Source organism: Camponotus floridanus, unplaced genomic scaffold (genome assembly GCF_003227725.1).
Source record: "Camponotus floridanus strain SB8 unplaced genomic scaffold, Cflo_v7.5 scaffold31, whole genome shotgun sequence".
NCBI classification, from domain to species: Eukaryota; Metazoa; Arthropoda; class Insecta; order Hymenoptera; family Formicidae; genus Camponotus; species Camponotus floridanus.
The window spans coordinates 775,066-801,236 of NW_020229448.1; the positions used below are offsets into that span (position 1 = coordinate 775,066).

At 30.6% G+C, this 26,171-nt stretch overlaps 4 protein-coding genes across 11 annotated transcripts; 2 read left to right on the plus strand and 2 right to left on the minus strand.

The window, feature by feature from the left end:
- The first annotated feature begins 1,406 nt into the window (after positions 1–1,406).
- On the plus strand, positions 1,407–15,648 carry LOC105252399 (soluble scavenger receptor cysteine-rich domain-containing protein SSC5D). 2 transcript variants are annotated; one of them, XM_011259755.3, is made up of 11 exons: positions 1,407–1,586; positions 7,913–8,067; positions 8,439–8,568; positions 8,721–8,838; positions 11,422–11,500; positions 12,690–12,741; positions 12,999–13,107; positions 13,330–13,417; positions 13,509–14,452; positions 14,523–14,723; positions 15,070–15,646. In XM_011259755.3, the coding sequence occupies exons 2-11, from the start codon at positions 7,944–7,946 to the stop codon at positions 15,202–15,204; spliced, it is 1,980 nt and encodes a 659-aa protein (XP_011258057.1). In that variant the 5' UTR covers positions 1,407–1,586; positions 7,913–7,943; the 3' UTR covers positions 15,205–15,646. The 2 variants fall into 2 exon arrangements, with proteins under 2 accessions (XP_011258057.1, XP_025266121.1); XM_025410336.1 differs by lacking the exon at positions 1,407–1,586 and having other exon boundaries at positions 7,923–8,067; positions 15,070–15,648.
- LOC105252398 (tctex1 domain-containing protein 2-like) lies at positions 6,880–18,300 on the minus strand. Of its 7 annotated transcripts, XR_889294.2 has the most exons (7): positions 17,699–17,793; positions 17,366–17,595; positions 16,906–17,039; positions 16,650–16,783; positions 12,141–12,317; positions 7,624–7,708; positions 6,880–7,383 (listed from the first exon to the last, which is right to left on the minus strand). XR_889294.2 is itself a non-coding variant. In XM_011259754.3 (6 exons), the coding sequence occupies exons 2-5, from the start codon at positions 17,533–17,535 to the stop codon at positions 16,510–16,512; spliced, it is 486 nt and encodes a 161-aa protein (XP_011258056.1). In that variant the 5' UTR covers positions 17,536–17,595; positions 17,699–17,793; the 3' UTR covers positions 12,141–12,317; positions 16,469–16,509. The 7 variants fall into 7 exon arrangements, 2 of the variants coding, with proteins under 2 accessions (XP_011258056.1, XP_019883438.1); XR_003123050.1 differs by lacking the exon at positions 17,699–17,793 and adding an exon at positions 18,227–18,300 and having other exon boundaries at positions 6,880–7,708; XR_002192600.2 differs by having other exon boundaries at positions 6,880–7,708.
- On the minus strand, positions 18,153–20,885 carry LOC105252417 (tektin-4). Its single transcript, XM_020027878.2, has 7 exons — positions 20,765–20,885; positions 20,207–20,481; positions 19,710–20,019; positions 19,095–19,309; positions 18,717–18,939; positions 18,483–18,637; positions 18,153–18,392 (listed from the first exon to the last, which is right to left on the minus strand). The coding sequence occupies exons 1-7, from the start codon at positions 20,834–20,836 to the stop codon at positions 18,179–18,181; spliced, it is 1,464 nt and encodes a 487-aa protein (XP_019883437.1). The 5' UTR covers positions 20,837–20,885; the 3' UTR covers positions 18,153–18,178.
- LOC105252397 (retinal dehydrogenase 1) lies at positions 20,309–26,090 on the plus strand. Its single transcript, XM_011259753.2, has 10 exons — positions 20,309–20,423; positions 22,167–22,307; positions 22,381–22,485; positions 23,928–24,029; positions 24,113–24,278; positions 24,573–24,877; positions 24,954–25,056; positions 25,177–25,684; positions 25,759–25,833; positions 25,910–26,090. The coding sequence occupies exons 2-10, from the start codon at positions 22,275–22,277 to the stop codon at positions 25,977–25,979; spliced, it is 1,467 nt and encodes a 488-aa protein (XP_011258055.1). The 5' UTR covers positions 20,309–20,423; positions 22,167–22,274; the 3' UTR covers positions 25,980–26,090.
- The last annotated feature ends 81 nt before the right edge of the window (positions 26,091–26,171 follow it).

Sequence of the window (26,171 nt, forward strand, 5' to 3'; positions counted from 1 at the left end):
ATTTTTATCAATGGCAATTGACTATAATATGCGACTACCCACAACCTGAAATAGATGCGTATACCTGAGAATGTATGGCGAGGGCCAAGAAAACTGACGTCATCAACAGGTTGAGATATCTTTTGTCATCTTTCATCCCTTCTCATCATGACGTCATCGTCGAAGCAGTTGGTCCGTAAGTCTTTTATGAATAGATCTCAACAACAGCTTAATAATTACAAGAAAAATATTTCAATATTGCATCAGTTGTTTACCGATATTTTATAATCAATTTTTTTATACAAAAACACTGATGATCAAAGAAAAGTGCCAATAATTGTATAAACTTTATAATCAAATAAAAGTCTCTTAATCAAATAAATTAATATTATAGCCATTACTCATATAATTGTGAAAATAATATGCATATATTATATAACATTATATATATAATTTTATATTTTTTTGCAACTTATATATTTCTTATAATATTATTTTTTGTTAATAATATGTAATAATAAATTATAAATATTTAGAAATATTCAAAATTTTATTTTATTCAGCTATTTACCAATCATATATAATACGTATAATTTAAGTAAAAGCTATAATTATATTGCATTACCTCCAAGCATTTACAAAGTATTATCCCTTTAAATTATTGGCGGAAATAATTACCCATACCACAATGTTGCTGCAATGTTCTGTGAGTATATAATTAATTTGTATTTGTATTTATATTCTGTCTATAATGATAGACATTATCATTGTTCAAGAGAATTAAAAAACCATACTTGATATTCTATGAAGGAAATTTTAATTTAAATAAACAATTGCTTATCTATATCTAATCGATATCGATGTTTATGGAATTAATAATCTTAAAAAAAAGAAAATATTATTATTTAAATTAATTCAAGATAATAACATGATACTAAAATAATCAATATACACAAGTTACGATAACACTTTGAAGACATTATAATCTTATAAATTGCATAATATGTCCTTGAATATAAAAGTACCTGAACTTTTGTAGACTTCGCCTGGACAAGCTATTTGAACGCGTATTTTTAGCGAAATGATTGAGCGCTCCTGCACGTTATACACCTAAACTGATAAAAGAAATACAATTCTTAGATGATCTTTAAGCTACATTGTTGTTTTCTCATTCACATACATTTAAAAAATCCACACACGAATCCCTCTAAAACTGCAACAAAGATTATGTGAGATGATCGTCTCCTCTTTGACGATCTGACACGATTCTGAATGGACAGACCGGTGATGTTTCGCAATATCGATGATCCCTCGATCTCGGAACATGATGATCGAAGGTTTCTACGGGTCGGGGACATCTAACAATTCGCGATCCATCGCGCATGCGCACGCACTGGTCCTGTCTACCTACGACGGATTCTGGCGAACGGCGCAGCAAGTGTAAAGTGTAACCAGTCCTGGGCGGACGGTCAATCCGTTGCCTCGCTCTCTCGATTAAGATCGATCAATTGGATTCGTCGTATGAGCAAAGTCACCGAGAAGAAAACGAGTCGAGAAAAAAAGTGATTTAGACTGTGTACAAATTTTGGATTACCCTTTTTCGCGAGGTAAGAGAATGATCGTTTTGTAATATTTTCTTAGAGTTTGCTGACAAATTGAAAACTTTTCTTGATACAAATCATATCTTATTAATTTTGATTTTATCTGACGTAATTTATAAATATATAATAAATGTAAATATAATAACAATAAAGCAAAAAGATTTGCCAAATTATATGAAAGAAAGATACGTGTATGTATTTAATAAAAAAAAATATTTATAATGGACTTATAAATATATCTATGAGAAAATTGATAGCAGATGATTCCGTGTATCATTTTAGATTAAATGTAGCAAAGAATTAAGAAAATTATTACGCAGACTAAAAACTAAAATTAGAAATACACTTGAACTGTAAAAATTACTCCAACAATATTTAAATCTATTTATACTGCAAATTAAATATATTTTATTAATTAATTAATTAAGTCGAAAAATTAGGAAATAATATTTATAATCTTAGCATATTCCCTCTTTTTGCAATGTATCTACTTTTTTTAAATTACTATCGGCACACTGCGTTATCACAGCTCCACATAAGTAATTAATCTTCCGCTACTGAAAAAGCCTCGGTGCCTTTGAATGACTGCAAACAGTGACCGTCATTATGCCACACATGTCATTGGTTAACACGCCATGATTCCTGACGTTACCAGGTTGAAAAACGTTTATTCTCACTCGGAAATTGTTCATAAGTCTCGTCGCGACTCATTATAACAGAACTTAATACAGACTCATATGTCTTAAACATTGTATTACATATTATATTAAAAGATTATTATATAAGTTTTATAAATTTGAGACTGTTAAATTATTGTAAAAAGCGTCGTTTTTATATTAACAACTTTCAAATAATTTACGAGCAAGAAATATTATAATTGAAAAAATTTATTCATGCGTTACATTTATTTTAAAAACACATTTTTTCCAAATTCTTCACATATTTATTGTGAATTAAAATTTTACGATCATTTAAAAACTATATGTGATTTTTCAAAATAAATACTTTTTAACGTAATATGTAAAAATAGTTTCCGAAATAGAAGTTTCCGAAATGCGATAGTTTACACTAAACAATTCGATATTAATTATAAGCTTAATTATAAGCTGTAATATCAATTGGAATTTGTCTCTTCAAGCATACGTAATACAGTAAGCAGATAATTAAAGATAGAGAAGGAAGGTCGAATTCCACTTTCCATCTTCACAGATCTCTCAGCCATGTTAGGTGCGTTTTAAAGATTCAGAATAAACACTAGTATGTATAATTCATGCGTCACTACAGACGTTACAATCTCCATTAAGAGCTTCGTAAGCCATACATAATACATAAGAATAACAATTATTAATAAACTGAAACTCTTTGATATAGTACAATGTTTTGTTTTACAATGACGATCATAAAAGATCATCTTTAAAGCGATTATTAGATTCATTAAGAGATTTGAAAGAAAATAATAATCTTTAAAATTCTTTCTTGCTTATAACTGTTTCATTTTCATCAGCACTATTCGACATATACATTATTACACGAAGCGAATTTGTAAAAAAATAAATAAAACGAATTTATACAGCTGAGTTAAGAAAAAAAAGAGGACGCCATGTAACGAAAGTAGAAGCAAAAATAGGCGCAAAGCCAAAAAGATATTGGCCCGTTGTTTACAATACTCCTTGCCGTTGAGTTGGCATGTCAAAAATAGACGCCGATATATCTTTCATCGAATTTTTTACAATAAAACGCGTAAAATAATAAATTTTCAAAAAAATTGTCAGATTGTCCGATATTCCAAAATATTGTTCAACATCGAAACTTTGTGCGTGCGTGTGTTGTACGTGTACTGAGATAAAATTTATATAGAAAAATATTGTCTTTTCAAATACATCCCCCCTTTTTATTTTTATATGTTCAAATTATTATAAATTAGCAACGAGACGATTACACAGCTGCTGAAAAGCTACAGTTAATGACAGTCACGTGTGCAAATTTTATCTTGGCACAAAATTTTACTCCATGCGCCAAGATTCAAACTTCGTTTGTGAAAGTTTGCAAAATACCATGAACTATTACTAATTAAACAAAAAATCAAAAATATCATCAAAAAGTCATTAAACATTTATTGCCCATATAAAATACGCCAGCAGCAGGAAATTTATAGGAAAGCAAAAAAGGTGTCTGAGTTATATTTAAACACAGGTTAAACAAAGAACGGAGAATAGTGACAGACGAAGAAGGAGATGAGAAAGGGAGAGGAAAGAGATTCCGGGCGCCAGTTGGCTGGACCACTGCCACCCACGTAATGTCAAGTGTCACCATTAAATATACACGTGAAATTGGGCTTTATACTTTTTTCTTATTTCCCTTTCGTGTATGCATACGTGCGTAACGTTAATAAATGACTGGTAATTTATTGAAGATAATATCCCGTGATAAGTGGCGAATGTCAAGGATATTTTTTTCTAATATCTTTTCGCTGCTTTATGATAAAACTCCTTGAATAGAGATGAAAAATACTATTAAACTAACAATGCTTCATCTTTTCATCTTTTCCCATTTTTACGTGAAATATTTGAAATTCATAATAAAAAAGGTTCACATTATATTTAGCGAACTATCAATTATAATCTTCTTATCCTTCTGTTAATTACACATCATTGATAAAAAAAAGTCGATTTGATAAATTAACACAGTTGAATTGAACGAAATCGTCAAGATGAATATTAACTTTTATGTGATTTCTTCTCTCATGCAATGGTCATACACCAAGAAATATCGGACGCGCGAGAATTTCTCATTGAGTCTCGAGAACTCTAATAATCATTCACGTACGTAATCAGCGGTAATATCATGTTTCAATTACGTTCGAGTTACCAGATCGAAATAATGTGGCGCAAGAATTTAAATCGGTACTTTCAATCAAGTCTTGTAATTTATACGATGATAACTTCTCTCACGCACGCACAAGCGACTTGCACGCACGCACACATACACACACACACACACACACACACACACACACACACACACACACATACACACACACACACACACAGTCCAACTATTTCAAATTATATTATATTTAATCTCATATAAAAAATAATATTTTTTTAATATTACGGAATCCAATAGTAATATAAAAATAATAGGAAGTAATCTTTCTCTCATATGTAATAACACTTTTTTTCGATTAATAAGCATTAATAAAAGTGAAATATAATAAAAAGTAAAAAAGTACTATAATTTTTGGCACAATTATTTGTTAATAGTTTTCAAAGGTTTCTGATAATCTACTGACAAAACAACTTCAAAAAATTAACTTTTATAGTATTTTTTTATTATTGCCATCGATTTCATAAATATTTTCAACATTCGATGAATATCATATAAAAATATTTCACAAACCTTTTGAAATTTAATGAATGTCCAATGAAGGGGAGTCATTCATGAGAAACCTATAATGCTGATGCTTAAAGTCGTTTGCACAATTGTAAATGCAAACAGAACTTTCTCCCGTTGACACAGATGTAATCTTGTAATGTTTATATGTTTTCGCTGTCTCAAATATGTTGAATAAATATGATACACCATATAATATGTATGCACATACGTTGTAACATAGAACAAAATATTCATAGTACAGCTTTCCAGAATATAATAGCTGTAGTAACGATGTAATCACAGTATTTATTATATATTTTTCTCTCTCATAGTAAGTCGCTTTTTGTAGCGAATTAGCTCTTTGATCTTCGGTTCCTTCTCAGCCAAATGTTGACAGTTAACTGAATGAAATGTCAAGACTTCTGTAATACATTCCCCACTCCAGTGTTCAGTGACCTCGTACTATTGAGACAAATTGTAAATAAATAATGTTTACATTTCAGTTCGTTAATGTATCTACGAGATTTAATTTTGTCGCGAGAATAAAAATTTGTTTTTTATTTAACGAAATTTCCCATGAAGACGTAAGATGCGTGGTTCAATATCACATACACACATTTACATATTTTTAGATTTAAATCTTCAGCTTGTTAAAACATTACAATATTTAATCCCTCGGTTCTTGTAACGCACATATATTTTTTGTAAACATATTAATGTAATATGATTTAAAGGTGAAAGAGGGTGTCATGTTTTTTGTCGACGAAAAGAGGCGCATAAATTTTCTGAGAGATCGCGTGGACCAAAGGCGATGTAATTTCGCAGCGTGAGCGATCTTTCTTCTGTTTCTTTTCTCTCCGCCCACCGCACGCAGCTTCCTCGTGTTCAAATGAGACGAAAGTGATTGCGCAAGATTTGCGATCAGTAACGCGCAGGTGCTCGCTGAAATTATTACTCGTAATTCTCTCTCATTCTCTCTCCCTCTCCCTCAATGATCAAAAATGTATTTTTACATGTGCAAATTAAATTCGCAATTTTAAAAAAATGAAAAAAATGGACGAGCAGTGAAACGAGCTCTCTGCCATATTTATCGCTCTTTAAGAGATTTACTAATTTAAAAGTCGATTAGATAGTCTTTTTTTTGAATCGCAGCTACCGTTTCGATTGACATGATAACCTTGGAGGGCGCGGTACAATGTCACTGACGATGACCGACCTATCTGCTTAAAGCAGTTGCATCGCATGCTATCAATGGCGTAACAACGTCTGACGATTACACAAATTTTTTCAATTCGTGCTTCCACATGCGTTGTTTGAAGATTGTAATCATCTTATCATTCTACGTAGCGTTATCAGTCATTCACATATATATCTTTTGTAAACATTAAGAATCCATTATTACGTATTCATTATTACAAAAAAATAATTTTATCATACTATTTCCTTCTCTATCGAATAACTCGTTTGAATTTCAATTACGCCACTGCAATCGATACTGCTCATTCGAGCTGATCAAGTTATATGTGCTCTATATCAAGCAGGAATGACATACTTTGGAGCATACTTTGAAATCAATTCGCTGTTTGAAAGCAAAATTGTACGATAAAATTCCCGAATGATATAGATTTTTTATTATTTTTCTAGCTCTTACTTTTTACATGTAAGAGTCTATTTGATTGCTAAAATTATGTGTGTTATAGATTATACATTATAATGAAAATACAATCCTTAAGTTTCTAGGCACATACTTACATAATTTTAATTTTAATTTTATTTTTATTATTTTATATATATAATTTTTATTAATATATGTCATGCATATAAATAAACGCAAGCATGGAAATGATCTTGCATGCAGATGTAATAAAAAATATGCTGGAAAATAATAAACGTTACAAGAATTTTATTCTATTTAATGCTTGAAAATAGTATATATTCATAGCGTAGTGTATCTCAGCTGAGAGTAAACTATGTTTAGTCGTAATCTTGATAAATGTGTATACAGTTCAAGTGCCATTTATAACTCGTAAGTCATAATCAAGGCAGAGATATTCGTCGCGGAGACACAATACTCGTAATTGACCTTGATCCGCATTCATCTGTCCTTGGGCCCCTTTGCCGAAACTCGCCTTCAATAAAAAGTCTATCATTGTCAAGCTTAGATCCCTCTTAAGAACTCCTTTTCTTCTCTTTTATACGATTAATTATATTACGGTTACTCGCGTAGTAGTCAATGAAATACGAATTCCAGCAATGAATTTCCATCGTGTGTTTCAAGATTTTAGAGGCGGTCGTGTAAACCTCTTTAGCTGCCGATTCTCGGAAGGCCTCCTTGGCCCGATGGCCTCATTCGCATTGATGCCTCCGGAATAAATACAGGACCATTTGGCACTTCCGCCGATTTAGTTTCCAGACTATGATGTCATCTCTTAATCCAGTTTCATAAATTTTTAACATGAAAAATCAGCTTTTTCGAAACTCGACATTATATTTATTAAAGTACAATGCAGTGGTATTTAATAATGTAGAATGGGCGCATAAGATCATTTATGTCATGTATTCAACTCTTTTTTTCAATATATTTTATCAAATAGTCAATATAATATGTTAAAGAATTTCTACGAGTAATAAAAATCATACTTGATGAAAATCATGAAACTACACTTACTCGAACCTAAAAGCTGCCGCTCTGGTCGCGAGTCTTGTCCACAAACCGGCTTCGAGTGCGAAAGTTTCTGCGAAAGTCTGTAACGCTATAGAGAGATCCAAATCTTAATATCAGTTCTATTTATAACTGCAGGCATCTATAAGTAGCGCGGTTGCATGAAATATCTAACCGAGCTCCAGTTATTCAACTCGGCACCAAAGATCTGAGAGATAAATTCGATGAAACAAAAAATAGTGATAATGAAATTAACCAGAATGTCAGTCAAACCTCTACGTTACTCTATTTATAGATTTCGTGAGGCAGGGCTTTAGAAGAACACAATGTCAGCAGCTGTAAGGGAGCGGACGACGACGCACACCAGCAGAAAGATCGTGAGTCATGGCGGTCCTATATCTGGCCAGAGAGACGGAGCAGCAACGGCCAGCAGCCTCGAAAACAACTTAGGTAAACCTTTAAATGTGCCACCGGAGATGTGTAACTTTATCTACCTGCTGTTCTTTTTTCCGCCACATGTTTTTTTTTTATTCGCGATGTTCTTGTATTTACAAATCTTAGCATATAAATTAGTTACCAACGCATACACAATTCATCAAACTTTTAAAAATATCTTGATCTCTCTGCTACTATCGATCGATGTGATATATTCCTAATATTTACATTTCAATCTAAAAAGAATCTGAACGTAATAATATTTTAATCGACGTCAATTATAATTGTCTATGTACTTGGAATCGCCTTCTCAGCTCTATTATTTACTACTTCATGCTTCGTTATAGTGAACATACATGTTAAATTGGTTCGTTTGGCTCTTTCAGACGCACTTCTCGAGGATCTGCAGACGAGTGTCTCGAGAAGTGCCACTCCTAGTCGAGACAGAGTACTTTCGCCCCAAGTCGAATATCGGGTGGCTGCCAACCCTACCAGAGTGGTCTCCGAGGGTAGCAGGTGAGAGAGAACAAAGTACTTTGAAATGTACAATAATTGGAACTAATGCATTTTTTTTTCGTTTTATTCGAGAGATGCGCGTGTATATTTCCTATAAAAAACGTATAAAAAAGATACATTATAATATTCAGATTTATAAAAATTATTTCTAGACCCATATCTCCAAGTCGTACGAAGGTGACTACCACCGAGAAATTTGTGAGTACTGGTCCAACCGGCGCACCCAGTGGTATCCCGGGATTAGAGCTCCTAGATGCAGAGTTGCAAAACGTAAGTTTCCCAATTAAAATAACGTTATTAAAATACATAAAATTACACAGATAAAAAACTTACAAGATACCGTAAACTCAATATTTAACGATTTTACACAATAACTGGGAAATAAAGTAACCACCCCAATATTAATTTAAGAAAATTCTGGATTTATATAATTTTAATTTTAGAAAAAAAATTATATAAATAAATCTTTTGAAAAATGTTTAAATAAGAAAATTCATTTGTCGTCATATCGTTTAGTTTCATTCAAATTTGCTATTTGTCAAGAAAACAAATTTGCTTATTTAAGAAGTAATAAAATGCATGCAATATAAAAATCAAATCAAAATGTGTGACTTGTGTGTTCTTTTTATTACTTGGTATAAATATTACCCTGAGGATAAAATCTAAAAACACGAAAGAGCTATATAATCTCGTCGGATAAAATTATGTGGCAGTCAATGGCGCTGGTTCTTGCACACAAAAAAATGCGTCAATGCATGCAAGAAACTAGTTTCGCATACCATCATATGTACGATGCCGAGATTACTAAATATGCTGTTGAGAATGACTTTTTGATTAACTGATGTTAATCAAGTGAATTTATTTAAGTAGCGTATAAAAATTCTCGATACAACCAATTCCACAGCAAGCAAAAAATAAAATTCGATTAATAAAAATTGCATTATTTAACCAATACTCTTCAAAATTGTCGAAAAAAATGTCATTAGAAGATTTGATTGTTTCATTTCCATATTTTGGAAAAAAACCAACTTTTTACTGTCAAACATAAATAATACATAAAGAATAAATTGTAATCTTATGCCCGTAAACTTTAATAAAAAAAATATCAATTAGGCATATGAATATTAACATTATTTATAATAATAAAATGTCAATAGAAATTCGATTATATTAATAACATGTATAATGTGTGTCTCTCATTATCGCATTTATTAACAAATTATAAATATTATAAACAAAGAATTTAATGAAATCTGCCGTACTATATAAATTAGACAGATTTTTAGTCGTAGCATATTAATCACCTCTAATCTCTGTTAATATCCACTATATGAATTTTAACAGAGTTGCGCTAGAGTTCCAATTATACGCTACGCAAATTGCATCGTTTATGTATTCGCCCCGAGGTGCAAGTGTCGTGTCAGTGCATCTAACGCGAACATTTAATGTTGCCTTCTTGTTAGAAAGAGAAAGAAAGAGACCGCGAGGAATAAATGAGATCACACTTATACTTGAAGTCGCGAAGTAATCAACGCGTCTCGTGTCACATCCCCGATCGAAGAAGAAGAGCTAACGCTAAGGACAAAAATAGACTTACAGACCATATAATTGCATTATAACAGTCGCCCACATGGTGACATTAACTAACTTATCGCCAAATCACGACTGTCTAATAATCCTTCTTTCACTTTTGCATTTATTCGTTGACCTTCACGATAAGACTTTAAAAGATATTTTAATAAATTAAAATAGTTGCAAAGAAATAGAAAATATCAATAAAAATAAAATATTAATAAATAAATACTGTAAAATAAAATAAATACTGTAAAATTTAGATTTTTCTTTTTTACACATATAAAAAGTGAGTGAGATAATTAAAATGTTTTATCAGAGAGTGTCATTAGAGTTTTTTATCATGTATGATGATACGTAACAACAGTGATAATAGCAGTAATGATTTACATTTTAAATATAGACTTAATTATAGAGAGAATTAACTTAAATATAGAGAGAATGTAACTTTTTTAAGAGATCATTAAAGTCAAAGAAGAATAACAAAATATTTCTCGTACTATTCTCGATTTATTTAATGGTCTAGTAAGAGAGATGCATTTTAAAACGACTATACTGTGTTCGATAAAGATTTTCCGGATACCCTGGTAATAATACTCTGCCATTTTACACGATATATTAAACATTAGAAAATCGCATTGGGGAGGATCAAGCCGAGATGATTGCAACCTTCGCTGATCATATGCCTTGTAATCTGGCATCCAATGAAAATAAATTGGTTTGCTCGTGCTCCTTGCGTGCTAGCCGGATATATCTTCGAACTAACGGGCTTTTAAGATCTTTAAACGATGCTATCTATCTATCATCCGGAACGATAGAATATATAACAAAATAATCTATAAAATTTCTAAATGTGTTACTTATATCATTTCGCTCAGTTTATAAAATAATTCATTTTAATTATTAATTTAATCGCATGAAAGTAGCACGATGTGTGTGCTTACAGATTATTTCTAAAACGTAAAATAAGGTTTTATTCTGTAATATACTTGAATGACTTTGGTTTTTCTACATAGCTGCAGAATTGAAACAATCATCGGCCCCAAGTCATTCCGCGGAATTTAAATGCTGTTACCGATCCGCCCATGCGTTACACGTGGGATAGTCGTAATCAGAGTCTTATAAGGAGAGTCCCAGTACCCACACTACCCACGCATTGCTCGCACTAATTTGTTACGACTGAATCGCGATGCTACGTATAAAGAAAGATGACCTGAATACCTACGCATACTAATGTAAGATTCTGCCTCGTACATCCACTTTCCTCTTGTATATTCACAGGTTCAACCCGGTCAAAGCAAAACGATAGCGTACAAACAGGTGTCGTATCAATACAACAAGGATTTGGATGGAAAACCAGGTGAGAAGATCTATATGTTTGCACATGAATAATATATAGTATCGCTGTGTACATCGTTGTGCTTACATTACATATAGCAAAAATTGAAGAACTATAGCAAGATTCAGAAATTCCTCGAATTGTCTGAGACAAGTAATACATCGGTCGCGAACGTGGAAGGTAGGGGAGCTGGTTGCTCGTGTCGCGCCTTTTAAGGCGCGTGACGGCCTTGCTGGTTTTACGGTTAATTGATAATGAAAAAAATCAAGCGGATCTCTCTCGCAGATTTGAGTACTATACACGATCTTCAATGCAATTCCAGTTGTATCGCGCAAAGAATATTGACGAGAATATAAATCTTATATGTATCTTATAATCCTGTTCTCGAGAGAAAAAAAATAGAGATTGAGTTTTTGCGAATTTACATATCCAATTTTTATAAAATTTAACAATATTCCGAATAACTTTAAACGGCTACATGTGTAAGCCCTTTTAGCGTAAATTAAGTTTGGTAGAAATAATGTGGAAATATAATTGAATAAAAATGTTTGTAAATTAAAAGAGCAAGTGTACGAAACGCGTGCGCAAACATTTATCGTGTATCATTCATCGCCAAATTTTATAAAAATTGGAAAAAAAATCTTTTCGAAATTTTATTTACCTCTATAAAGCAGCACGTGTGGGAGCGAGAAAGTTCTCCTTGTATCTCTGTATTTGGCAAAGACTTTACGGTCGTAGTTCACGTTCTTTGCGGTCACGCATAATACACAAACGTAGCCATATTAGGACCGCTTATAACAGATGAGCGACCTAATTTCTTCGTATCTCCGCTGTTCTCCTGAAAGCAAAAAAGGAGTGAGAAAAGAGAACGAAAAAAATAGAGGAATAAAATATATAAAAGATTACATCATATTGGAAGAATATAAATATAGCTATCTATCAGTAGATGGATTATTCATCGATTGGAGAGATGATCTTGTCAGCTAGCTAAAAAATTTATTATCAAAACAGCTGACATTATAAATTTCATAAGATTAAAGTCGAAATGATAAATTTCCGTATTTTACACATGACATTTTATTATTTTTCGAATCCTGCATAAATTTACATTGATAATTATTTAAAATTTTTTATTACGTCATCCTCTTGGAAAAAATATCGCGCTATTCAATCACAATATGGTAAAATGTTAAATGATTCATTGTTTCAGATTCGTGGGTCGTATCAGAAAACAAACGATCTCTTACTGGCGCGCCCTTGATGTAAGTATATAGTTGTGCCTCATAAGTCCCAAAATACTACCGGTTTTTGAATGCGTGCCAAACGACTTGGTCGCGCACAGAGCCCATCTCTCTCTTTTTCCATTAAAATAAACTCATATTTCTCTGTCTCGATTGTATTTAATTTATGCATGACATTCGAAAGAAATTTTATTGCAGACATAATACAAAAAATAAATTTTTTACAACTATACTAAAATTGCGGAGCACACATATAAAAAAAGCTTATATGTTCACAGTGACGACATTCATGAAACTACTTATGAGGAGACTAAGACTCCAGCGACATATACTACATATCAAAGTCCAGAACCAATTATTAAAAAAACAGTAGTTAACAGAGAATTAGTAAGTAACAGTATATCTATCAAACACACATTTTCTCCAATATTTTGATTTGTTATTTTTATCGATATTAAATTATATATATATATATATATATATATATATATGTGATATTAAATTAAATATTTAATATTTTTATTGATATTGAATATGATATTAAATTAATTTTATTCATATTAAATATACAAACATTTATAAGTATTTTAACAGCAATGTATCTATTAGGTCTATGGCGACAGTTCAACGTCTCGTTCGAAACAAACCTCTCCTTTACCAGGAACTCAAAGGGATGTCAAATACATTCACGAATCTAGTACGTATAAATGATTTTACAAAAAGACGATTATATACATATATTTTAATCTTGACATTGAAATTAAACAAATAATTTTCTACCTCCCAAGGCTACCAAACTGATCCGCGATCAACTCAAGCATTAACTACAGTGCATACGAGCACACCGCAAGAATACAAAACCATTGAATACGTGCCGGTTCCGTCACCAACTCCAGCGATACCGATCAATCTGGCACCCGGTCCGAACACAAAGGTGACTACCACGATCAAGACGTATACATACGAACTGCCAGGAGCGCCGGAAACATATCTACCAGGTGGCAGTGTGCCAGGAAGAAATGTTGTACTGCCTGGTGATCAAACCATCACGTACACCCTACCAGGAACAACCACAACTGCCACTACAGACAAGACAGTCACCTACCAAACCATGACAGAGAATGTACCCGGACATCTCGATACATCGGTCAGATACAATAGCCCGTCGAACGATGTCACCGAAAAGTCTACGACCATCCACAAGGAAGCAAAATACTATCGCGAGGAACACGACGATCCTAGTTGGAAGCCGATTTACCGCAACGCACCGTTGCCAACAAATATGGAGACCAAGACCACCGTGACTGAGAAGTATTATCAGGTTGACGGTAATTATCCCAATGGCCACGGACCGGATGATCGTCCGGATTATCCCGGAAGCACAACCGTCATATATCAGAATCAACCGCCTACCATTGAACACACGAAAACCATTAAACGAATCGAAGAATATAGATCTGATAGACACATGACGCCTGATAAACCGGATACTCCGACCAAGATGACGACGACGACTTATTATCCGCAACACGGTACACCCAATACAACGATTTATAAATTTTCGAATACTACCTCGACAGTACCACCGAGCAAGAACGCGGAGGATCACGAAGTTCTCCTGCCGAAACCATTTCCGACTGGTGTCCAGATGTATCCCGCTAAGCCAGTCACCAACGGCGAAGGACCACCGAAAAAACTCGAAGATCTCATGGCTTCGTTCTCCGACTCTGAGGTAAAATAATTAATATATTTTTTGCCGAACGATATTAAAAGTTTCTATATGTATTATTTTTTTCACTTAGCGGGAAGTATTGGAAGACATACAGAGGCAAGAACGTCATACTAGAGAATCATCATCCAAGAAGAAAGAAGTCGATTTTATTCCGCACACACCACCAAAGGTCAAAAGTAAGAACGTTGCCGGCCCACCGGTCTATTATCCTCCTGGCTCGGCGGAATTCACCAAGAAGGAAGAATCTAGTGCAGCCATGTCACAAGCTAGTGTAAGTTAATTATTTAATGTATTATACAGAGTAATAAATCCTACATAAGTTTACAATAAATAAAAATGTTTTTCAGTTACAAATCTTAAAAAAACAATTGTATACAATTGTATATAACTCGCAATAAATTCTATAATTAAATTAAATAATTTAAAAACCACTTTTTTTTTAAATAGAAGATAATGAGTACTTTTGTTATCCAAATTTTCATTTAATTTTATATTGCGACATCATTTATCACCAATGTAGAGAGAAAAGAGCACTCTATGCCTCTTGTATTTCTAAAAACAAATTTTTTTTTTATTGTGTTTGATTTTAATCAATCCCTGTTTGCATCATATTTCAGGGAGGGTGGCAAAGGGCAAGTGGAAAATATGAATATGAGGCCTCCAGTAAAAGCAAAACCAAAACCAGCAAGGGAGGCGCTGTCGTCCCAGTTTGTTTGCCGTTATGCTGTGCATTGCCATGCGTTATTATGTAATTTAATTTTTGCATTAACATATATTAATTAAGCACATAATATGGTCTGAAACATCTAATATCACAATATAAAAATATAGCCTGCCAAGAAACAGATCAGAGAAAGAATTAATGCAGATATATGGTTTACATCTAAAGCACATTAAAAGCTTTTTTGAATATTTTTCCTTTTACCACAAAGTACAATCACTTAAATTGTACATTTACTTTTTCTTTGTCTTTTTCTCTTCGAGATCTAAACTCTTGTCTTATTTTAAATATATTTTAAATACAACAAATATGGCTGAAAAGCATAGATAAATATGTATATGTGTTAATATTTAACATATGACAGATCATTTATATTATTAAGCAAATAATCTCTCAAAACAGATCTATCATGAAAGAGTGAGTTTATATATTAACATACTTATAGGTATATACTTCAGAATAACAAATGTTTAAGCTATATTTATTTAATATAATTTTTATTATTATAAGTATTATATTCATGATGACAAATTATTCAGATTTTTTAAAGGTATGTTGCAATATGAATTTGCTATAATTAAATATAAAATATAACGTTTTCTTAAAATTTCAAATCTATTATTACACATTTTATATATATAAACAAAAAATGAAATTAATAGCATGACGCACAATAATCTCTTTTAATAAATTTATTATAATTTTTATTATTAAACATATTTTTATATTGTTATTGCCTATTTATGCAAATGAATTATATATATATATATATATATATATATATATATATGTGTGTATTATATAATATTATATTAAGCTTCAATCAAATTGTAAAATCAATACTCACATTTTGCAAAATAAGTAATAAAATTCATTATAATTTTAACAAATAAATATTATTAGTACCATTCTATATAAGAGACATCATATTATTTTAAAAATTTTAAATATTCTTACAAATTATCTTTCTCTGAAATAATTTACTAAAAATATGTATGAAAAGCAGATAAATCATGACAATAAATATTGTAACAGTAGGATAAATAATTGTTAATTATACTATACTACCGTGAATTATGGTGCTATAATAATTTTAATATTAAAACCATTTAAATAACTAATATAATATCACAATCATGTATATCTCTCTGTTTTTGAACACAAATACTATTTGTAATTATATGTAAAAATTGTGTCATCTCATATGACATATGATATGTGTTAATATGTATATTAATAATAGATCATATTTTAATAAAATTGACATTTTTAAATAAGTATATTTTTCCACTCACATGCATTTTATTCAATGTGTTTTTCTTCAAAAAATATCTTTTTAATAAAAATAAACGGCATATACTATAGCCATGCAGAATATAGAATCCTGAAAAACAACATGCAATTAACCCAGGAATAAGAATATATTAAGTATTAAACATTGTATGACAAAAAAAATTGAAAGATATATCTCCTTACATTTATAAAACTATCATAAGCATATGTATCAGCTTCTGCATCCCAAATGCATCTTGTACCTATTTTTACACCAGCACCATGTTGCTGTCCCAAAACCACATTGACAATATATTTATACCTTTTGAACTGTAAGTCTATAAAACATGTAAAAAACAGAAGATATATAATTAAGTACTTACCATAGAACTTTAAGTGCGATACTTAATAAATAAATATAAATAATTTATAGATATGTAGAAAAAAAGATAAATATTACCTTTGATTTTTCTTTCAATAATATCTGCTATATCTTTGGTCCATTGAGCAGCTGCTTGTGCATCATATGACTTCGTAGCAAGTTGATCAAATAAAACATCGTGTATTATCTCTTTTGCACTTAAAGGTTTAAATCTGTATTAAAAATATCTTAATGTTACTTAATTAAACTCAGAAAAAGACACTGACTGCATCAATAATTTAAAAATAGAAAATTTGAAAATATATTAATGTATCTTATCTTTTAAATCAAAATCAAAGCAACTTTTCTACATTAATTTTTTGTACAAACGCGAACTTTAGATTTGCTGATTTTTCTAATTTTATGTACATAATATAGTATAATAATATATATTGTATAATAATATTATAGTTATTATAATATTAAAAAATGATTAAATATATTATTTTATTGAGCGAGACATGATCATATCTCTTGATTTCTTGATAAATTGGCTTACTTTTCGTGAAGTGGCGGTCGAATTTGATAAACTGGTTGCTGAGCTGTTTCCTCGACATCTTCAGGGACCTCCAAATTCACATCCTTTTCTTCTTTTTCTTGTGCTACATTCGCTATCTCTTGCATTAGGTTACGTTTCACAGAATGCGATATTCGTTTCTCTTCTGCCATTTAAAATTAATAACCTTATAATCCGTATGTTCCAATTAAAGATTGCCAATGCTGACAGTACTGAAAAATAATTTATATATGTATATATACATGTCTCATTCATATATGATCACTATAGTTTAAAACAAAACACGGCCTATCTTGTCATACAATATATACATACACACATAAGAATGTCATTCACTTATAAGAATGTCATTCAGGCTTGTTTATCAATAAAGATATCCATATTGGTAATCCGATTCATACATACTGTATACATATGTACATACACATATTCCACTCTTTCGAGTGCGTTCGAAAATCCTACTCGTGGAGTAAAGTAGGTTTTGATTGACCAATCAGGACAAAAAGTTTTTTTGATTCTGATTGGTCAGTTCAAAGTTATTCTATCGCACACGTAAAATTTCGGAACGCACTTTCATTTCAATTCTTTTATCAATTATTTTCAAATTATTATTTTATTATTATTATTATTATTCTAAATTACTTTTATTTTTTCAAATTATCATTCTTTAAATAAAGAGTATAAAAAGCATTTGTATGGTTGCAGCATTTTTAATTATTGGAAAAAATTTAAATGATATATTATAATTTAATTTATAGATAATTACAATGACATTTTGCATAGATATTTAATTTATTAAAATCCAGACAAATCTGTAGATGAAGGAAAGAATGAACGCAGTACCTGACCGCGTTCCTTGTCTATGTACAAGGTCTTTCGTTTTACCATTATTTCGTGTTCAAGGGTACCTCTTGTTTTGACTAATTTCGCCTGAGATTCCTCAGTGCGTTTTAATTCTGTCAATAAAGCGGATTTCTGCTCACCAAGAGATTTCACTTCTTCAATAAGGCTAAATAAAAAGTTTTTAATTAATTGCATTTGTTGATAATGCTTTATTAAAATTATTAACTGTATAATTATCTTTCTCTAAGTGACTTACGCAAATTGACTTGCATCTCGACAACTTTCAACATTGCATCGATTCAACCTATTATCCAATCTCGTTTGTGCTAATTTCATGGCATTATTTAATCCCTTCGTTGAATCTCGAAGTTCTTCAATCAGCTTTTCCGTACTCGCTAATTCACGCAAGCACTAAAAATGAAAATATTTTTCGTTAATTTTTAATTAATTTTATTTTGTGCGTTTTATTGCATTCATTCATAAATCTTACGCGAAGTAATTCCTTCTCTAATTGCTCAAGACAATCTTGCGTAAGTTTCACATTTTCAGCGAGTGCAATATCAACGCAAGTTGCTTGATCGCGTAGGTCTTTGACGAAATTAATAAATATTTTGTTCAAAGTCGATCTTAAATTTATGGATTTTTGTTTAGCACTCTCGCCGGCAGCTAGTGCTTCTCGCGTGAAGTGTTCATAGCTCGTAGGAGTTGATTGACTAAAAAAAAAGTGAAATATTCATGATATATTTCGATGATATTAAAAGTTTATGATTAGTATCAATGAATAAATTCTTATTCTGAATTGAAAATAGATTATTTTTATAATGTTTCCTTTAATATCAGCCACGAATATAAAACGATACAAACTTACTCCTCTGGGATCCTCGTAGCTCCAGCTTTCCACAATAAAAGCGGAGAATCATTAGATAAATTCACGCACAAGGAGTCTATGTTATAAGTATGAACTTTATCGGACCAATCGCTTTCCATTCGTGTTTTGACTGTTTTTAATTCAGTCATTTGTGTCTCAATCTGTTCATAAGTTCTATTTAATAAAGTTCGTATTTCGGAACAAAGCGCTATTTCCTGAAATATATAATTTGAATTAATAACTTTCGAGAGGGGCAAGTTTGATCGCTCTAAAAGCAATTAATAATAAATAATCATAAATTCGATCATAGATTATTAAGCATACTTGAATTATTGGATTATCAGATATAATCAATAAAATATATCGATTAGCAATTAATTGATAAATCACGATAAAGAATTACGTTTAAAACAAAGTAGCGTCAAACATGATATACTTTATATTATTTATATTTGTATTATTTATATTAATCAAATTCAAAATCTAGTTTTCATGACAAATTGAATTTAATTGTTCTCAGAGCAGTCAAGGCTGTGCTTTAATCGAAAATGCTATAAGAGATCATTAATAAGAGATCATTGTGAATTTTTAGCATGGAATTAATTAAGATTCAACCTTTGTTAGTTGTTCCTCGACGTTGTCGCGAACGAGATCCGATTCCAGGCGAGAAGAGCGTATCTGCAGAAACTCGTTTGCAATAGATGCTGGGATGGTCAATATTGACAAAGATCGCTGTACTCGACGACGCTCAGCTTCTAACAATCCTATTTCTTCCACGTTGGCAGAGATCGCATGCTCCAATTCTGTCTTCAAACGATACACCTCGTTAGCCCGTGTTTTTAAATGCTCCGTCGTTTCTAATTGCGTTTTATCGGCTGCTGCGTACGTTTGTTCTACGCACTGCTTCGCATTGTTGGCTGTGACTCTAAAAAAATTAATTCTTACATCAGTCAATAATTATATAGTTTTTTTACTGATTAACTTTAATTACATGTTTTAAATCTAGTACTCCTTTACATCTATTACTCATGGACTTCGATCAAATGTAAATGTATAACGTAATTTCAAAATAATCGTGAATCATAGCACGTATTATGTTAAATCATACGTACTGAGCATCACAAATTTTCTCATTCGATTCTTGAAAGATATTCAAATTATGCGCCCGCCATTCGCTTGGTCCATAACGAGTGATGGTATATCGATCTACAACTGGTCTCAAACCTGTGATACCGCCTTTAGTAGAGCACGTTACACTGCCTGTAGCCCATGGACCAAGCGGTTCCATCAAGCATTCAGGCTTCGGTGGATAATCATCTTCGGACTGAGGTAAATAGGGCGGAGGTTTTTTGTTGTCTCCGCAATCATCTTCCATCGATTGCATTGTCTATCTCCAGATTTTTACCACGAGATGAGTGATAATAGATTGTGCATGAAACGTGATATAATGAATAAATACAATTGTTTATAAATAAACGCCATTTGATTTAACTTGCTTTCTGTTTGTTGTGTGTCCGTGTGTGTGTGATGTGACACGTACAAGTTTTCCATATATCTCTCTTGTATATCTTTTTATACATATGTTAACGAGACAGTAGTATATCGAATAACACAATATATATGCGTTATCGAATAACATAATATACGCAAGAATGTAAAAAAAAACTTACCGCAGTTTGTTGCGAAACCAGCTGCGAGGTTTCGATCAAACCATTATGTTTATCATTCGAAATAACAGACATTTCTTGAAATAATTAATTATATGCATATATCTTAGCAATCTTTTAAAATTTGTATTTTATAAGTATATTGGAAATTTAATTTTTTTTTTGTTTAAATTGCACATTTATACGCAATAAAACATACAAATTTCGTGAATGTAAGAGTTATTTGTCACTTCCGTACATACATATGCTAAGGAAACTGGCTTTATTGATTTAATACAGCATAAACGCGTACGAATCATTTCGCGTACTTCATTTTCTTGTAAATAAGTGTTATTTTTTTATTAACCTATTTTGTGCTATCAAAGAAAAATTATAACTTTTAGAAAAATAATGCGAATGACTAACTTCGGGATATTAAGTAGTAGGTATATCTTATGCGAGCAAATAAACATCATCGCGTTATATAACGCGATATGCTTTTAATGCAAAATAATATTATGCACTGTAATAAATATTTATTAACAGATAATTCTGTTGCTCTCGCATATTTTTGTGGACTTGCATACTCTGTGCACATATAAGGTATTGATAACTTGATATTCTATCAAAGTTGAGCATGCTTCAAAGATTTCTTCTAAAGTCACGATATCTTTTATTATGTTATTACCGTGTACGTAATTTCTTGATATAAATTCGAACAAATAATTAAACTCGAAAGTTCACGATCTGAAATGGAATGTTATTTAACAATGTTTTTTTTTTAAATCGATAGTATATCAATATATTAGGTAATTAAAAAAAGGTAAAAAAAAAAGATAAAGCTCGATAGTTCTGATATATTAGACGACAGGTAATTAAAAAAAAAAAAGATAAAACTCTAACATTATATAGAACTACTATAACGTTAAGTTTCATAAAACTGCGTAAAGTTTCTGAGTAGAAATAATTTTTATATTGTATTATTACAGATTAATTTAATTATTAAATAAATAATAAGAATTGGGAGAGAATTTAACATTTACATACAATTTAGTTATTAGATAAATAATAAAAATTGGAAGAAAAATCTCTATTATCTTAAAATTTGAAAACATGATCATGTGAAACTGGCCACAAGGAAAAACAGACGATAAATAACAAAGATAAAATATAAAAAAACAATTATATGGAAATGGAGAAGATAAAAGTTTTGTTTGCATATATTAGCGATATGAATATTTACCGTATGTTTAATTTTATATTTCAATGTAACTTTCACTAATAACATGTGGTTTTATAATGGCTTTATATTTATCAATATTGACGCGGTCCGATTTAATCAATTTTGTCGAGACTTAAATTTATCATATATCCAAGTAGGACGTAATATAAGGTAGATAAAGTATCCCACCATGTGTATTTATAGCTGTTTATGAATCGTATACGTTGATCAGCTGATAAGACGTCAGGAAAATATTCATTGCTCACAATTGCTCGCAGACTGTCGACGAATACAGACATTGTTGAGGAGAAAATGGCAAAACAAGTGGAAATTAAGTATACCCAAGTAAGTTGATATTTCGCATTATTTCCTAAGATGCATAGCGATAGATAATATATGTTTCGAATAAATTTTGTAGCTTTTTATTGATAATGAATTTGTGGATGCTGTGAGTGGCCGTAAATTTTCCACAATAAATCCGGCTAATGGTGAAGTCATCGCAGAAATTTCCGAAGGAGATAAGGTAAAATTGTTTGCATAATATCAGATATAACATAAAAATTTGACAAAGCAGTTAGCTCTAAAAAAATTGTAGATGAAATTTTATAACAAAAGATAGTGATTTAGAAAATTCCCATGCCTTTTATTTTAGACTCTAAAATCTGTACATCTCTAAATCAAAGTTAATATTTGAAATTTTTATTTATTCCAAGACTCAATATAAAAAAATAATATTAACGAATGTAATATCGGAAGAGAATAAAATTAGATGTTTTATTAATCCTTGCATTTAGAAATTTACTAGATTCTCATTTGTGTGTTTCCCATAATTTCACGAAAAGTTGAAGAAAATTTAAATATTTTAGAAGAACATTCAAAAAACTTGAAATGAAATATTAGCATTTAATCGACACAGGTAAAAAAATTTTGAATTCGTCAAGATTTGAATATTGGAAAAAAATTTTTTATATTATAGAAATCCAGCATGTTGGCAAACAAATATCTGTTCGCGTAAATGTCTGAAATCAAATATCAGTAACAACTTAAAAAACTGTTATCAAAAGTGTCAAGAGTATATATAGGACAGTATTGATAGCAGAGATACTATTTTGAAGAATTAAAAATTTAATATTTCTGTTATTTATTATAATTCTTAATTTTTACGATTTTAAATCATAAAAATAAAAGTAATAACACATTATTTGATAATATTCATATATGTTTTTGTTCGTTAAAATAACGATTTTTTCTTCATAAAAAAGTGATATGATATAATACTTTTATTGGTACACTGCATATGTATACAAACATATAATATACCAATTCTTTTTCCCATTTTCATATATATTTCACATCTTCAACTCACATTAAAAAAATATTATGCATTTTTAAAAAAATTCGATGTATAATTCAAATGCATTGAAATAGAACTTATTTTAAAAAACATTAAGTGTTTTGATGTAAAATTGATAAGATAATTGATAAACTAATCTTTTTTTTTGTAATGATTAAAGCGATTTATTTATCATTATTATATACATATATATGTGTTTTAGAGTTATAGATATCACTATAAGTTTATGTAACAAATCTAACTGGATTTTTTTAATTATTTTGTTATTCATTTTAATTTTTAATCTATTTTTTAATTATTTTCTTATTCATTTTAATAAATATTATATGCTTTCTAAGTTTTGAATTTTTTTTAAACATTCCATATGCATACGCTTGTATACATAAGTAAAAAATGGAAACAATAAATATAAAAATTTTAATTCTTCTTATTCTATTACTCTCTCTTAGGTGTTAAAAATTACTAAATTTATATTTCCACAATGTGTTTATGCACATTGAATTAAAATTAGATTATATTTAATAAATTATATATGTGTTATAAAATGAAATAAAAAAATTTAGATAAAAAAGAAGCTAATAAATTATAATTTAAACAATAACATTTTTTAGGCCGATGTAGATAAAGCAGTGGATGCTGCTAAGCGAGCTTTTGCCCGAAATTCGAAATGGCGTAAAATGGATCCATATGACCGTGGACAACTTATGCATAAGGTAGATTATATTATACGAAATATAGTTTATGTGCAAACGCTAATTACACAATCTGAATAAATCTAACAAGAATAATAAAATAGTTGGCAGATCTCATTACGCGCGATTTAGATTATATCGCCACTCTTGAAACTCGTGATAATGGAAAAACGTATGCAAGTGCTGTAGGTGATATAGAAGCAGGTATCGCTTGTCTTCGTTATTATGCAGGCTGGTGTGATAAAATACAGGGAAACACAATTCCAACAGGTATTTGTATTATTCAAAACTATTTATGAATAATTGCTTTTTGCAAATATATGAAATTCTATATATTTGTATGCAACCACATACATGTAAAAGATAATATATAATCTGAATTTATATATAATAATATATATTGCTATATAAACAGATTATTAATCAAGGCTACCATTAAATCGAATGTATAAACTATATTTCATTAAATTTCGCATATCAATGGTTATTACTTTTTTAATATATTGATAAAGAAATGTATAAATTATAAATTAAACAAAATAATTTTATTTATTATTTGACTAGGCGATACCTACGTTACACTGACACGAAGAGAACCAATCGGCGTTGTAGGACAAATCATCCCTTGGAATTATCCCTTCCTGATGTTAATTTGGAAATGGGGTCCTGCATTGGCTACTGGATGTACTTTAATCTTAAAACCAGCAGAACAAACGCCTTTGACTGCACTTTATACAGCTGCTCTTGCTAAAGAGGCAGGATTTCCAGCAGGTGTTATAAATGTCATTCCAGGTTACGGTCCAACTGCTGGTGCAGCTATTGCTGAGCATTCAGAAATTCATAAAGTTGCTTTTACTGGATCCACTGAGGTATTTATATCTAAATAAATATATTTTATAAATAATATACGATAATTAATACAAATAAATTATGTTTTGCTTCCAGGTTGGACATGCTATAATGGCAGCTGCTGCTAAAAGTAATCTTAAACGTGTCAGTCTTGAACTAGGTGGCAAAAGCCCACTCGTTATCTTTGATGATGTTGATGGTACATTGTCATAAATAATCTCACATCTTTATTTAATCTTATATATTATTTAATGATTAATATTGTATTTTAATTTATTATAATATTAATATGCTATTATTATATAATATTAATTTATAGTGAAAGAAGCTGCAGAAATTGCACACGATGCTATATTTGTCAATCATGGACAATGTTGTTGCGCGGGATCGCGAACATTCGTGCACTCTAAGATATATGATGAATTTGTAAAGCATGCTAAACAACTGGCTCTTGCTAAAAAAGTAGGAGATCCATTTGACTCTAAAATTGATCAAGGCCCGCAGATCGATCAAGAGCAGTTAAACAAAATTATGGACTTAATAAATTCGGGCAAACAACAAGGCGCTGTTGTGGAAGTTGGTGGAAATCGCATTGGTGAAACTGGCTATTTCGTACAACCTACAATCTTTTCTAACGTAACCGACGATATGCGAATTGCCAAAGAAGAAATTTTTGGTCCCGTTCAAACGATTTTGAAATTCGATACCATGGATGAAGTAATTGAACGTGCCAATCGCACTAACTATGGTCTTGCCTCTGGTATAATTACTAAAGATATTAATAAAGCTTTGGAATTTGCCCAAGCCATAGAATCAGGCAGTGTTTGGTAAGTAAATAAATTTGAGTATACTTGGTTGTACGAAAATAAACAGTTATGTACACTGAAATAATAATTCTTAGGGTAAATTGTTATGATGCTATCACATCCCAGGCACCATTTGGTGGATTCAAACAATCTGGTATAGGACGTGAACTGTAAGTAATAATTAATCAGGCTAAATGGATTTAAATGTAATATTAAACTTATAATGTATGTTATTATATTTTTTAGGGGAGAAGAGGGCTTGAACGAATATCTTGAGATTAAAACAATTTCCATCAAAGTTACAAAAAATAATTAATATCCGTGACTAAAAGGAAATAATATACAATGTATCCCCTTAATTTTTGTTCTATCTTTGTCATAATTGATTTAAATAAAGCTACTTTAACAGATTGTTAATAAAATACAATAATATATACAACTAATATGTATAATAATTTATCTTACATAATAACAATATGAAAAACATGTTTCAGAAATTTTTAAAAAT

Bases quoted from the DNA above. Each gene is read 5' to 3' on its own strand.
- LOC105252399 (XM_011259755.3), top strand. From the start codon at position 7,944: ATGTCAGCAGCTGTAAGGGAGCGGACGACGACGCACACCAGCAGAAAG. The intron at 8,068-8,438 runs GTAAACCTTTAA...TGGCTCTTTCAG, and splicing joins CAGCCTCGAAAACAACTTAG to ACGCACTTCTCGAGGATCTG. The intron at 11,501-12,689 runs GTGAGAAGATCT...TCATTGTTTCAG, and splicing joins GGATTTGGATGGAAAACCAG to ATTCGTGGGTCGTATCAGAA.
- LOC105252398 (XM_011259754.3), bottom strand. From the start codon at position 17,535: ATGGCAGAAGAGAAACGAATATCGCATTCTGTGAAACGTAACCTAATG. The intron at 17,040-17,365 runs GTAAGCCAATTT...TTTTTAATACAG, and splicing joins CGACCGCCACTTCACGAAAA to ATTTAAACCTTTAAGTGCAA. The intron at 16,558-16,649 runs GTAAGGAGATAT...GTTGTTTTTCAG, and splicing joins CTTATGATAGTTTTATAAAT to GATTCTATATTCTGCATGGC.
- LOC105252417 (XM_020027878.2), bottom strand. From the start codon at position 20,836: ATGTCTGTTATTTCGAATGATAAACATAATGGTTTGATCGAAACCTCG. The intron at 20,482-20,764 runs GTAAGTTTTTTT...ATCTGGAGATAG, and splicing joins TGGTTTCGCAACAAACTGCG to ACAATGCAATCGATGGAAGA. The intron at 18,940-19,094 runs GTAAGTTTGTAT...CTTTTTTTTTAG, and splicing joins GCTACGAGGATCCCAGAGGA to TCAATCAACTCCTACGAGCT.
- LOC105252397 (XM_011259753.2), top strand. From the start codon at position 22,275: ATGGCAAAACAAGTGGAAATTAAGTATACCCAA. The intron at 24,030-24,112 runs GTAGATTATATT...ATAATAAAATAG, and splicing joins GTGGACAACTTATGCATAAG to TTGGCAGATCTCATTACGCG. The intron at 25,057-25,176 runs GTACATTGTCAT...ATTAATTTATAG, and splicing joins TATCTTTGATGATGTTGATG to TGAAAGAAGCTGCAGAAATT.